This window comes from Myodes glareolus, chromosome 10 (genome assembly GCF_982192425.1).
Source record: "Myodes glareolus chromosome 10, mMyoGla1.1, whole genome shotgun sequence".
Lineage (NCBI taxonomy): Eukaryota > Metazoa > Chordata > Mammalia > Rodentia > Cricetidae > Myodes > Myodes glareolus.
In genome coordinates, this window is record NC_142035.1 from 8,113,458 (window position 1) to 8,127,255 (window position 13,798).

Below are 13,798 nucleotides of genomic sequence, written 5' to 3' on the forward strand. Positions count from 1 at the left end.
TCTCTATATGCCTATTGTATATATACATATTAGGTATATATGTGTATATATAATATGTAACAAAATGTTTTTACAATTATACTAAATATAAATTGATTTGGTTTCAAGAGTTGAAGGAGATATCACTTACATTCTATAAATTCATTAGAAAATTTTACCTGAGAAACTACATTTGCCCATAAATCAATCCATTAAACAACAACAACCAAAAACAAAGTGTGAAAAGCCATTTCCAATTTTAGGTTCAAGCCTGCGTGTCATGAAGGATTCAGCTTGTGTGGGAGAGGCCATCAGAAGACTTTAATGCCACCCTGAACAGAGCCCATTCTGTGGTCCCTAAAAAGCTCTGCTAAGTAGCGGGCCATTTCCACCCTGGGGCTCACGGCCTGAAGAGAATTCTGGAATGACAGGTCTCCTTATGGAATGAGGAGCCTTCCACAGGCTGCCACTCCTCATTCCAAAATTAGACTTTATCACAGACACAGATCTCAGAGGTGGCAAAAATATCTGACTGCGGCAGGGAGGTCCCCAGTTGCTCACAAGTGCTCTGCTCTGTCCCCATCAAGGCAGCTGGAGGCTAAGAGCGACGTCATTCAGTCATCCTGGTCTAACCACCTCAGATGACGGGCAAGAATGCACTGACTTTGAAAAACATGAAGGTGCGGAAGGATTATAAGGCATATGGCCCCCAAGTTCGTAAAAATATATTCGGATTTTTTTAAACCCACTTTGTGTGTATGAACTCATGTGTGTGTGAGGGGGCGTGTGTGAGTCCAAGGACACCATGCTTGTACATGCACCTGTGTGGAGGTCAGAGTGTCATTCTATGGTACAACCCACCTTTTTAAAAGGATAGGTTCTTTCCCTGGCCTGGACTTTGCTAAAAATGCTAGGCTGGCTGGCCACCAAGGCCTAGGATCCACCTGTCCCTGTCTCCCCACGGGGGGTTCTGCACTTGTCCCAGTACACTGGGATTCTGTTTCTGAATGTGGGCTTTGGAGATGAACCTCCAGTCCTCAAGCTTGCAAGTCAAGCATTTTGCAGCCCGAGGCGTCTCCCCGGACCTCTTCCCCCCCCCCCCCCCCCCCCGTTATGTGCAGTTGTTTGGGGGAGGTGCTGTAATATTAAGGGAGATTTGGACATGACATGATTCAGATATGCAAACACCAGCTGGAGTTTAAATACTTCAAGATAGTGAAGAGGGAGCACAGGGGAGTTGGAATCACACAAAACTTCCCAGAATGCCTGGTTCCGACAACACCCAGCCTCCACTGCTGCAGGGGAGTGATTCTCGGTAGGCTTAAACTTCTTTCATATACGCAGCAGTAGGGGGTAATTTATTTCTTTCAGGATGAATAAATGAAGCGATCTCATCTAGTGTTGGTTCCAAGGGACCATGGGGCTCACTGACTATCTAACCTCATAATCTGTAGGACACAACACCACATAGTAAGTCCTCAATAAACATTTATGAATAAACAAGTGACTGGGAATGAACGAATGATTTACTGAGGTGCTTAGGGAAGGCAGGTCCAGGCCCTGGCTTGCTGCAGAAGGCTTAATAAATGGTAGTAACGATTTTCCTACTGACCTAAGCACCAGGCAGTTCCTCACTAAGTGAATGGAGTTACTACCAAACAGAATAGGAATCATACTAGGAAAGCAGCATCAAATCATTAAATAAATAGTGGTCTAAGAAGCAGATGCTAAGGTAGGTCTATTGTCCCCACTTCCTGAAGTCCCGTGTAGTTGTATAGTTAATCTCTGCGTGACTGTGGCTAGGAGTTGGAATTTGAAACAGAGTATGTAAAAAAAAAAATGAGGTGGCATTTTTATTATTGTCCCCAGTGGGATTGTGGCATCCACCTTGCAAGAAGACTCTGTTGCTGAATTTGATGAAGGAAGTGCCTACATTGTAGAGATCCATGTGTCAAAGAGCTGGACACTGCCTCACGAGCAGGAAACTGAGGCTCCAAATTCTACAGCCACCAGGAGACACCATTCCCCAATAAGCACGTGGCCGTCGGGAGTCACTGCTTCCCCAATCTCACCTGCAGATGTGACTGTTGCTCCAGCTGATGTCACACAGCAGGGAAGACACTGAGGCCCAGGGATCCAGCTAACTGAGCCCTAAGTCCACTCACACTGAGATGGTACATGTGTGCCCTGTGTCCCATCCCCGGCAACCCCGATGAACACGTATGTGTGCTGTTTCATGGCACCTGCACACTGGCATCTTGTTAGGCGGCCATGGAAGACGACTCACTTACTAATCCAGATTAGAGAGCACCTGGCCACAGTGGGGGCAGAAAGTCTCCTGGCCGAGGGTGACGACCGAGAGCAGGGCCACTTCAGAGAACAGAAGGTCCTGAATCTGCTGCAGATGGCAGGCACAATTGGCCACTGTTTGTCATTTTGAGCTGCGTGGTCACGGTGGCTTGAGCCTTTCCCTGTCCCTCATAATGCAGAGAATGGAGTTTGGGGTGAGACCTTTTCATTTTTACATATCGGCCCTTCATTTGGAATGTTCAGAACCACGGTCACCTCAATCCCTACAGAGCAAGCAAACGTGCCTAGAGTTTGGCCACGGGACTGTACAGTACAAGGTGGGAGCATCCCATAAGCCTGTTCCAACTCAGAACCTTAATACTTTTTATTAATTCTCAGAGAATTTCAATGTCATTTTATCATTTTCACCTTGTCATCCAACTCCTCCCAGACCCACCCCCTTTTCTCTACCCACCCTATTTTATGTCCTCTTTAATCGTTAAAAACACATCAGGTCCGTTGTGCACTGCCCAAGTTCTCTTGGCTATGTAGCTATCCTCTGGAACATGGGTGACCTCGCCTTCTAGGTCACACTCTTAAAAACAGTAATAATAATAACAGAGTAATAATGGTAATAATAACTCCCCCATCCCAGTGTCTTATCAGTGGCCAATAATTCCTCACTGAGGGTGGATCTTTGAGTCTCTGCCCTCTCTCTATGCTGGAATTTGCTCTAGGCTGTGCATGCTCTCGCAACTGCCCCCATGCTTCCTGAAAACATCACCATTTTCTTATAGTCACCACTGTCTCTGGCTCTGGTGATCTTCCTGGACCTCTCCCATAACGATTCCCAAGCCTTGGGAGGGGCAGGTGTAAGCAAGATGCCCATTTAGGGCTGAGCACTCCACGGCCGCTTGTCCCCTGCACCTTGTTCAGTTGTGGGCCTCTGCCTTAATCACCACTGACCGCAAAGAGAGGCTTCCCTGATGAGGGTTGAGAGATGTGCCCGTCTATGTGCACAGGATGAGTCATTCTGAGACAGTTTATTCTTCTAAACTGCTGACCCTGTGCCTTCAATCCAGGGGTCATTTGGAGGGTTCAAATATACACACAATTCTCCTGAAACGGGTTACAGAATAGAATACACCATCCTTCTATCCTCAGTGATGTCATTAGGCATCCGAATTTTGTGGCTGTGGTAACCAACTGACACAAATTGATGCTTCAAAAATCATTTCTATTCTGGAGGCCTAAGACTGAAGTCAACTTCTCCAGGTGAAATTCAAGATTTTTTTGTAGGGGAATGTGTCACAGCTCTGGAATTGCAAGGATATCTTGACTTATCAGGAAGCCAGGCTATACTTAGAGCCGCAATAGGACTGCTCTGGAGGCTGGAACGTGCAATAGGACCACTCAGCCCTAGAGGAAAGGTGTCCTGACTTCAGCAAGCCAGGCTACCTGAAGCTGGGGTGCGGTGGGGGATGGTCTCCCCACAGGATATAGCAATCCTGCTCTTCTTCTGGAGAGCAGCTACAGCTGAGCTCTGCTCTGTTCCCTAAAGGGAACGCCCTAGCAGAGCTATTGGCTTCTTCTCAGGCCCAGGATGTTACTTCTTTTGCTAATCTTCTGCTAAAAGGGAAACCCCTGCAGAAATGTAGCAATCTCCTCCAGCTCCGGGGAAAAGTTGTTAACTTTCTCTGCTCAGCCTTGCTCAGCCCGACTCCCCAACCCCTGTAGTGAGCAACCAAGGTTCTTCTGTTCTGCTCCTCCACCTTGTTCAGCCCCACTAAGGGAGTATCTCTGCAAGGTTCTACAGTTCCGTCCCTAAGGGATGGCCCAGCCAGGTTCTTTTCTGCGAATGAAGACTGTCACCCAAGACTCTTTTGAGAAAGATTTATTTGGGAAGGAGGAGTTCAGGGAAATGGCTAGCCTCTAATTGAACAGACAGAGAGGCTTACATAGGGCTTCTTAGGGGTGGAGTTTTCCCATGGAGAAGGGATTGGTCAGTTTTCCCTGCTTAGGGAAAACTGGTTAGTTTAGTTAGGGGCAGAGATGACTCTGATTTCATGGCCAAACTGTATTTCTTTCACTGGTCCTTTTTTAGTCTTTTGACTCTAATCTTCGGACCAGGGCACATTTCTTTCACTGGCTCTAACTCTAGAGACAAAGTGTGTTTCTTTGGCACTGGTTTCAGAGTCGGAGCATGTTACTTTGGTCCTGGGTCCAGGGATAAAGATGTTTCTTTCCCTGGCTTGAGTCTCAGACCCAGGGTGTATTTCTCTCACTGGCTCTGGGTTCAGAGTCAGCGTGCTCAGTGGCTGAATGGTTTCCTGCTCCAGTTGTCCCTTTTACCCTACAGTTGTCATGGTTGGTTCTTCTGTAAGCTGTGAGGACAGTCTCCGTGCTTTCTCCAGCTTCCAGAACACTCCCACGCCCTTAGTCATGCCCTGGCTGCCACTTTAAAGTCAACAAAGTACCATCTTGAGTTTCTTTGTTCCCCTCTGCTGTTCCCATTGCCACCCGCGACTGGATGTCTATTTTTCTTTCACCAGCTCCTTGAGATGACTTTGGCCCCATTTGGCTACTCCAAGCACTCTTCCCATCTCAAGGTCCTTAACCTGGCCATCACTGAGAAGCCCCTTCCCCTCTAAGACACTAGAGATAGGCTGGTTAAATGACCAGTTGGGGGTTTTAAAGAGTGGATATCACTGGAGTGTCATAAGTCAGTGTACCACAAAAGCTGTTACTGCTGTCCCACCCACAGTCTCCTCTTGACAAACTCTGGGGTCTGGGGTCACTGAGATGACCCAGACACTCTCTCAAGGATATAGTTTCCAACTAGAGTGGGTCTCTACTAGCCCTATGGTGAAGCATCCCTCTGGGTTTAGTTGCTGGGGCTTTACAACAGCAACCATGAACAGAGAGTTAGGATTTCCGAGCAAAGAGGCTATGGCGAGAGGTGACTGTCACCACCCCTTCCAGTTAAAACCGTGGTTTCTTCAGAAGCAGACCAGCAGTGGGGGCAAAGGTCACCGCTAATAGAGAAAAGTGTTGGTTCTGTGCGGCTCCACCCTCAGGCCAGGTGTGGTCTCTCTCTGGTTCACTGTATCACGGGTGTCTTTCCTCCCCGAATAGGGTTCTGATTAAAATATGCTAGTGTTTGGCTTTCCACAGTCCCCAGCGTAACTGCAATGTCACTCCGCTCCCATTTGGACACTTACTCATTTCATCTGCAACAGGAAGCGCCTGCTTTAAAACAGCACGTCTTTCCTAGAACTCGCGAAGCGCGCCGCAAATTAAGGGCAAATGACATTATTTTCTAGTTAAATTTTCTGAGGGATGATCTGAATGAATTACTCATATCCCTGATTAATTTTAGTGGAAATAATGAGGAGACAGAAAATGAGGAAACATGTACGCGCACATCCCTGCCTGCCTTTCCAGAACCAATTTATGCTAATTAAGGCTTTTCAAATAAGGTAATCTCACCAAAACTTCCTTAGGACCTGACAAGCCTCTAATGGGAAGGCAGCCAAGTGCGGGGCAGGGGCATGCTCCCCACTTGGGCTGAAGCAACTTGAGTTCTGCTTTGCTGCTACCAGTTTCTCCATCTGTCATTTATCCTTCTGTCCATCCGCTGAATTATCCTTACTGCCACACATAGAATTTGTAAGTATAAAAATAGACAGATATACTATGAGACTGTATGTGTCAAAAGAAAGTTGTGTTGGAAGGTCTTTTGGAACCCAAATCAAGTCTGTTAAAAGATCTGTAGCCTCTGATTCAATATTTAGACTTTAAGAGTCGACACTAAGTGATCCCCAGTGCAGACGGATTGAGCACTGCACTAAACCATGGCTTTAAATATGTTTATTTTATTTTATGTGGACAGGGTTTTTACCTGTGTGGATGTCTGTGCACCATTTGCATGCCTGGTACCCATAAAGGCCAGAAGAGGTATCAAATTCCTTAGAACTGGAGTTTCAGATAGTTGTGGCCACCGTGTGGGTTTCAGGAATTGAAACCAGGTCCGCTACAAGAGCAGCCGGTACTCTTAACTATTGAGCCATCTCACCAGTCCCTAAAGCATAGTTCTAGAAATTAATGGAATATCCCATATAGTGCAGCACTATGCAACTGTGCAACAGGTGTTTGCTATATAAAAACATGGATGCTGTTTAAGGCCTTTTCAAAAAGATAGCTGTGGGCCAGGGAGATAGTTCAGTGAGCACTTGTTCTGTTAATACTCACAAAGACCTGAGTTTGGTTCCCCCAGACTCCATGGAAAGTCGTGTGTAGTGAAGAAAGTCTGTCATCCCAGTGTCCTTACAGGAATAGGGAACTGGAGACAGGAGACTGCCTCAGAAGTTCCCAGTCCAGCTATCCCGATGCATGCATCCACAAACAAGAAACCCTACCTCAAGCAAGACGGTGAGGCCCAAACAACACTCAAAGGTTTTCTCTTTTTAAAAGCAAACTGTAAGTCATATATTCAATACAATTCTGCTTGTTATACCTACAAGCTAAAACACCAGAAGCTCCACATCCAAAAGTTGGCAATGGGTATCTGCTGTGTGGCTGGAGCAAGAGGCCTTGCTGTCTCTGGTCAATGTGCCTTTGTCTGAAGCTCTTCACCAATGCATGGTTTTTGTAGCAAACGTGGCTCTTCCTGAAAATTTTTCCAATCGTCTGTGATCTAAACCATCACACTTCATCACTCTCTGTTCCTTCCAAATGCCATCTTTAGGTTGCCTCGACTCAGACACAGACAGATAGACAGACAGATGGACAGATGAATGGTGTAAGATGCAGCTGTTGTTGAGAACAGCCTGAAGCAATGGATCTACTCAGCAGTGGGCTGTGTTCAAATACGCTGTGAGCAGATTGCTGTGGGACAATGATCTGAACCCTGTCAATTATATTTTAAATAAATGCTGATTTGTCAGGCAGGAAATATAGGCGGGGTGACCAGGCAGGAAGCAGAGGTGAGGCAATGAGAACAGAAGAATTCTGGGAAGAGGACTGCAGTCTGCAGTCATGATCCAGACACAGAGGAAGCCAGATGTGACTGTCTCACCGAATAAGGTACCAAGCCACGTGGCTAATATAGACAAGAATAGTAAGTTATAAGAGTTAATAAGAAAAGCCTGAGCTAATGGGCCGATCGGTTTATAGCTAATGTAGACCTCTGTGTGATTTATTTGGGACTTAATGTCTGCAAGACTGGGCAGGACAGAAACCTCGGTCAACACAGATCTCATGGAACGTAACTTTTTACTGCTCTTCTCATTCTGGGAAGCAGAAAACTGGAGCTTAGGAGAAGCTAGAACTTTGCTCCGCTCCACAGAGCTGGGATGGTGTAGTGCTGGTGTTGGAACCAGGCTTGGCTACCAGGCAGCACCCATGAGCACAATGACAGTGGTGGCCTGTGTCTGCATTATCTGTGCCTACCCCATGCTGGTTTGATTAGGCAGGGAGAGATGAAGAGAGAGGGGGCGGGGAGAGGGAGAGAAGGAGAAGGAAGGAGGGAGGGGAAGAGGAAAGGGAAGGGGGGAGGGGAGAATAAGGAGAGAGGAGGGAGAGAAGGGGTGGGGAGGAGAGATGGGAAGGGAGAGTAGAAGAGGGAGAAAGATCATGAGAAAGGTGAAGGGGTCTCGAGCTGTCATATGAAGGCCTGGCATCCAGAAGCACTGATGGTGTGGCTTCAAGTCTGACTTTGAGGACAGCAGATCAGAGTGCACGCTCAAGACCATCACGCAAAGAGAGGAGACTCTTTCTCCTTTGGGCTGTCCAGGACTTCATCCAGTAGAATGAAGCTCTCTAACACCCCAGAATGCAAATTTGCTTCCTCAAATTACCAATTAAAATATCATCTCATGCAGAAACATCCTCACAGCTACACCAGAAAAATGTTTAATCAAGTGCCTGGCAAATCATCTCCTGCACAGGCTGGCTCTCCCACCCCCTTCATTCCCACCAGGCCCCACAGCGTGTACATCCCCAACCACCCCTGAAACGCACTTGTACTCATACATCCAACTCTGCTCCAGAAGGTGCAACTCAGCCCTGACTCTCCCCTCTTTCCACAGTGAACTCTGGCCCCAGGAAGGCCACTCTGAAAACAAAGTTACATCCACATTTCAAACTGTAATCAAATTCCCTGAATCTTATCATACCAAATGAGCTTCTCCTCATGTTACTGGTGTCTCCAAGGCATATTTTATAATATTTTGTGTTTCTATTTAAGATTTCTTGATATTTGGGTCTGGAGAGACGACTCAGCAGTAAGACGGCATACTGCTCTTGTAGGGGACTGGGATTCAGTTCTCAACATCCAATACCTATGTTGGACTATTCATATTGCCCATAACTCCAGCTCCAGGGTACCTGATGCCCTCTTCCGGTATCCATGGATACCTGCTATGATCATACACATGTACCCACATGCAGAAATACATATGTACACACATAATTTACAAATAAAAACAAAAGAGCCAGGCTTTGCCCTTAATCCCAGCACTTGGAAGACACGGGCAGGTAGATCTCTGTCAGTTGGAGGCTAGCCTGGTCTACATAGTGAGCTCCAGGATAGGCAGGGCTTCATAGAGAGACCTTGTCTCAAATTAAAAAAAATACAACCAAACACATAAATAGATATCTTAAAGATTTCTAGAAATGCTTCTCCTTCTATAAGATACTGAAGAGTCATGATAGTTTCTTTAAGTCAGAGTCCCTAGCAGCGTGCAATGCAAAAAAGAGGTGTTTCAAACACATAAATGTAACTCACGTCATGGCATCTTCATATGATAGCGGATGCGTGGCTATGTCTCGGACTTTGACTCAGAAAGCATTTTAGTTACACTGTAACTCGTTGCCTGTAGTTATTCACTACACGTTATCACGCGGTGGCTCAAACCCTTCATTCGAGCCTGGAATATTCCTCCCCAGGTTCCCTTCGGCCTTCTTCCATTTGTATTTTCTAGGCTGGAAATAGTCCCATCTGCTAAAGATGTGCACAGATATGCAGAGGCAGGCAGGCAAGCCACACAGCCGAGTCTATAGATGTTGATACACAACCCGTGTCAGTGTTGATGCTGTAACGTACACGGCATCAATGAACTGTCCCCTGCTGCTTATGCTTACGGAGAAGTCCCATCCTCGTCAGTCCCAAGCATGTTTATCTCCAAGTGTCCTCTAAAACACCCTGTCTGGTGCCCGCGCCCCCATTCTCTTATGGAGAGAGGGAAAGAACAAGCAGCTAATGGTTCATTGTGTTCTTGGGAACAGTTAAAAGGCAAACCATACCCGACAGACATCGCGACTGTTTATTATTCCTGGGTGTAAAAATGCCAGAGGTAGAAATAGGAACAGAAACTCATCCACGGAGAGAAAAGGCTCAGCTGGACGCCCCAAATGGGATTTCCCAAGTGATTTCTGCTGCCTGTAGCATACTTCAGTTTGATGTTCTTACCTTTGCTGAGCAGCGCAGTTACCCAGTCTTCTCTGGGATGTTCTATGTACCTGACGTGACAGTTTGCCTTTTGTCTGCGCTTCTCTCTACCTGCTTCTCTCTGTTTGCTTTCTCCTTACCTATGCTTACGACACGCTTGATAAACTCACCCACTTGAAATTGGAAGGGCAGCTGTCAGTGAGCATCCTCCAGACCATAAACGACAATACAAATACCCATGTGTAAAGGCTAACGATAAAGCAGATGGCTTATCAGTTGTTCACATTGAGCATTCTAGGGACAGCGTTCAATCCGTGTCCTACGATGTTAAGTAAAGAAACAATCCGACTGCCTGTGTAAAGTGGGCCATGTTGTTCGGCACGCACATTCCCAGACCACACTCTGTAGTAGCATGTGCTAGGCAGCAAGAAGACATTCCCAACGTACCATTGAATTTTTCACGCTCTGTAGCAAGCGCTCATGCTGCTCAGCTATGGCCAAGGCCGCAGAGTGGACCTTCTGGTAGATGGCCTCGCCGTCTCGAGTTTGAAAGATAAATAGCCCTTCGCCAGTCTCACACATCCTGTGAAGACAAAAACAAAGAACTTCTGGAAACCCAGCTCTCAGAACATCGGCCTGCCAAGATTTCCCTCATTTATTTTTGACAAGGGGGTCTTGCTATGCGGCCCTGGCTGGTCTAGAATCTAGGGAGCCCACGTTGACCTCAAAGTTGCAACAGCCCCTCTGTGTGTTGTCTCCTGAGTGCTGGGATTACAGGAATGCCACCACACCTGGCAATGTCCCAAGAGCTTGGGTCCTTTTATTCTCAGTGTCATTAGAGCACCTGTTCACATTGGCTACATAAAATTAACCTGACCAAAATGGTCAGTGTCCAGTGAATTATTATAATAGTGGGGAGGGAAGCAACACTCCTGGTTGATAAGGACTGAATGGTATTTTGTTTGGTTTTTTATTACGATTAAGGTAGGAGGTAAGTACTGTTTCTCCATCCTCAGTATAACGCTGCACTCCAAAGGGGACCGTGTGGCACTGATCCCTCCTCCACCCCATCTTCCAGCAGAAACTCACCACGTGGGCTGTGAGCTCCAGGGTGAGAATGGGGCTCTGTCTTTCTTCAATGCTACTCCAAATCCCTCCACAAGTGACAGCCCTAAGGATTCTTTCATTTCCAAAGCCCCATATCAAATGTTGATCCGGGTTCCTGCCAACGTGCTGGATACAACCCATCACCCTTCCTTAAGGAGCAGGACTCTGCTGAGTTAATGTATGAGGCACATGGAAAATTCTTCAAGGAAAACAATGTTTGTAGGTTTGGGAACCAAGGTCAAACAATGAAAAGAGGGATATATCCACCCCAGATCACAAAAATCTAGAAAGTAACTGATAAGGGGAGCTGCCAGGCACCATTAGACAAGCACAAAACAAATTCTTTTTAGTTGTATACATTTTTATATGTGTGTATATACAGATATATTTAATTAATACAAGTATTTTTAATTTTAAAATATTTTCATGTGTGTAAGTGTTTTGCTTATAAGTATATCTGTGCATCACATGCATGACCCTTGGAGGTCAGAAGAGGACACCAAATCCCCTGGAACTGGAGTTAAGACCTGTTATGAGCCATCGTGTTTGTTCTCAGAATCAAACCTGAGTCTTCTGTAAGAGCAGCCAGTACTTCTAACTGCTGAGCCATCCCTCTAGCCACTGCTACCGATATTTTTAAGAGTTTGGATAAGAGCAAGCACAGCAACCCTGAAAAGTTCTTGTATGCATACATGAGAACAGTAGGAGCTGTATATGTTTGATTGTTCTGAAGGCACTATCTAAAATCCTCTCTTTCTGCTTCAGAATTTCTTGCTTTTAGCATGAACACTGCATTACTTAGTGCCTGAGTTTTGCTCATGTCTGAAAAACTATACAACACAATAAAGAAGCTAAGGAAGTTTCCAGCCCAAGCTATTGTTGCTTTATATTCTTGTCCAGTAGGTACAATTAATGCCATAAAACAAGAAAGATGTACCCCAGTTTAATTTTTCATAGTTGGCCCAGTACCACAAACATATCGTGGGGCCAAAATAATGCCTGACATGGCTTAGCTTAAATTTCATCCAAAAAAGTACTAAAGCTAAGATTCAAAACATTCTTCAATTAAGTTTATTTCATGAAGACATCTTATGCCATTTCAAACCCGGCTCTTACCTCTTTTAAATGTATGTCACCAGACAATCATGAAACCACCTTTTGCTACAAGGCTTTGTGATTTTTCCACATCTTTTCTCTAACAAATTACATGAATTTATTAAGATGAAGAATGAACCTTAACCGATTCTTTGAGGGGAAAAAAAATCACCTGCTGTTTCTCTTATGATCGAGGTCATTGCTCATTGACTTACTTAAATGACTGCCCTGTCCCTTGAGGCCAAGAAGTCCCCTGTTACTCAGAACTGTCCAGAGGGTGCTGAGGAGCAGCCAAGTTTGAAGGCACACTTCTTAATCCTGGTGCTCCTAGGGCCCTTAAAGGCTTGTTTTGTTTTGACTAAAACTCACAGTAAGAAGTATAGTTTAGATTCTGACCAAATGCATTCATCTATTGCTATATGGGTTGATCACATATATATTAACATGACAATGCTGTCCTCCCTCTCTCAGCATGTGATGGTTGCATGGCAGTGCTTCCTGTACATCATGACTCACTAACTAGCAAGAACAACTCCTAACAAAATCGCCCTTTGGACAATGCCTGGAGTTTTACTTGTTTTGAGATAGGATGTCTTCATCCTATTTGGTCCTTCAACCCAATATGTACCTGAGGAAGGGCTTAAACCGCTGACCTACCTGCCTGGACCACCTGACTGCTGGGTCTACAGCTGTGTGTCATGATGAGCGCTGGGTCTACAGCTGTGTGTCATGATGTTTGGTTTAAACAGTGGTTGGAGTCAAACCCAAGGCTTTGTGTATGACGGGCAAGCCTTCTACCAACTGTGCTATGTCCCCCACCAGCCCCCAATGTCTCCTTTTAAAAAGGAAAATGCAGATCCTTTCTTTAATGACATCATTTAGATCCCTCAACTACTATGATCAAAAACAAAGGAAATCAAATTGGCTATAGCATCAAGCATTCTCTCCCAACACTCACCTGAAGCCAATGATTTCAGAGACACACACAGATGATACACAGATACACACACACACACGCACACACACCCACCACTGCCACAGACACCATCACAGCCACCACTTACCACCTATAGAAAGAAACAGGGGTCACATCCCTACCATCACAGCTCAGGGAAAGAAACAGACTTTCTAGTTGGACCCCCTTGGGCACACAGAGGGGCAAAACATGACTAATAGGAAGGAAATTTCTTTTTTAAAGATTTTTCGCCTGCAGTAGGCTAGTTAGGTATTTATATATACAGGGGAATCCAGTGTATTCGTTGCTTCTCATCATCTAAGACAAGTAAGAAATTTTGAGTAAGGCTGATATTAGATGTCAGCAACCTGTTCCATTATTTATAGTTTGTGCCATGAGAGTCAAAATGGCTTGATCTACCAGAGATGGCCAACAGGTTTCCCACTGTGCAATAAAGAGATAAGATCCATGAAAGAACTCTCAGTAGAACAGGCATAAGGCCTCTGGTTTAAATGTTGGGATTGTCTTGTGTTTTCTCCCCTCCACACATCCTCCCCACAGAGGGGAGGATGGACAAAACCTGGCCTTCTCATGCAATTCCCTTCAGCCTCTTCTAAACCTGGCACACAAGCCCTTCCATCCTACTTGCTTTGCCTGACTGATTGGCTCCGAACTGTTTCATGAGCGTCTCAACATTAAAATGTTACTATCGGCCTTGACAAACAGTATAATGGTGAAAGGCCCGAGGCAATAAAAATAAAAACACATCAAACTGACTAATGGCTTTATATAAATCAGCAGGAAGTGCAGGCTGGTCAGCTCTTTCGAAAACACAAGAGAAAAACTTCCTCAGGGGTTCACACGTGGAAGAACAGGAAGGCATTTTTGTATATTGTGACCCCCCCTTCCTTCTCTCTCTTTTC

At 45.5% G+C, this 13,798-nt stretch overlaps 1 protein-coding gene across 1 annotated transcript in view; it reads right to left on the reverse strand.

Moving 5' to 3' along the window:
• Dok5 (docking protein 5) overlaps nt 1–13,798 on the reverse strand; it is a 150,326-nt gene that overhangs the window by 26,003 nt on the left and 110,525 nt on the right. The window contains exon 6 of the mRNA XM_087910945.1: nt 10,166–10,301. Within this exon, the coding sequence (XP_087767071.1) occupies nt 10,166–10,301 (136 nt within the window). The remainder of the gene's footprint in view (nt 1–10,165; nt 10,302–13,798) is intronic.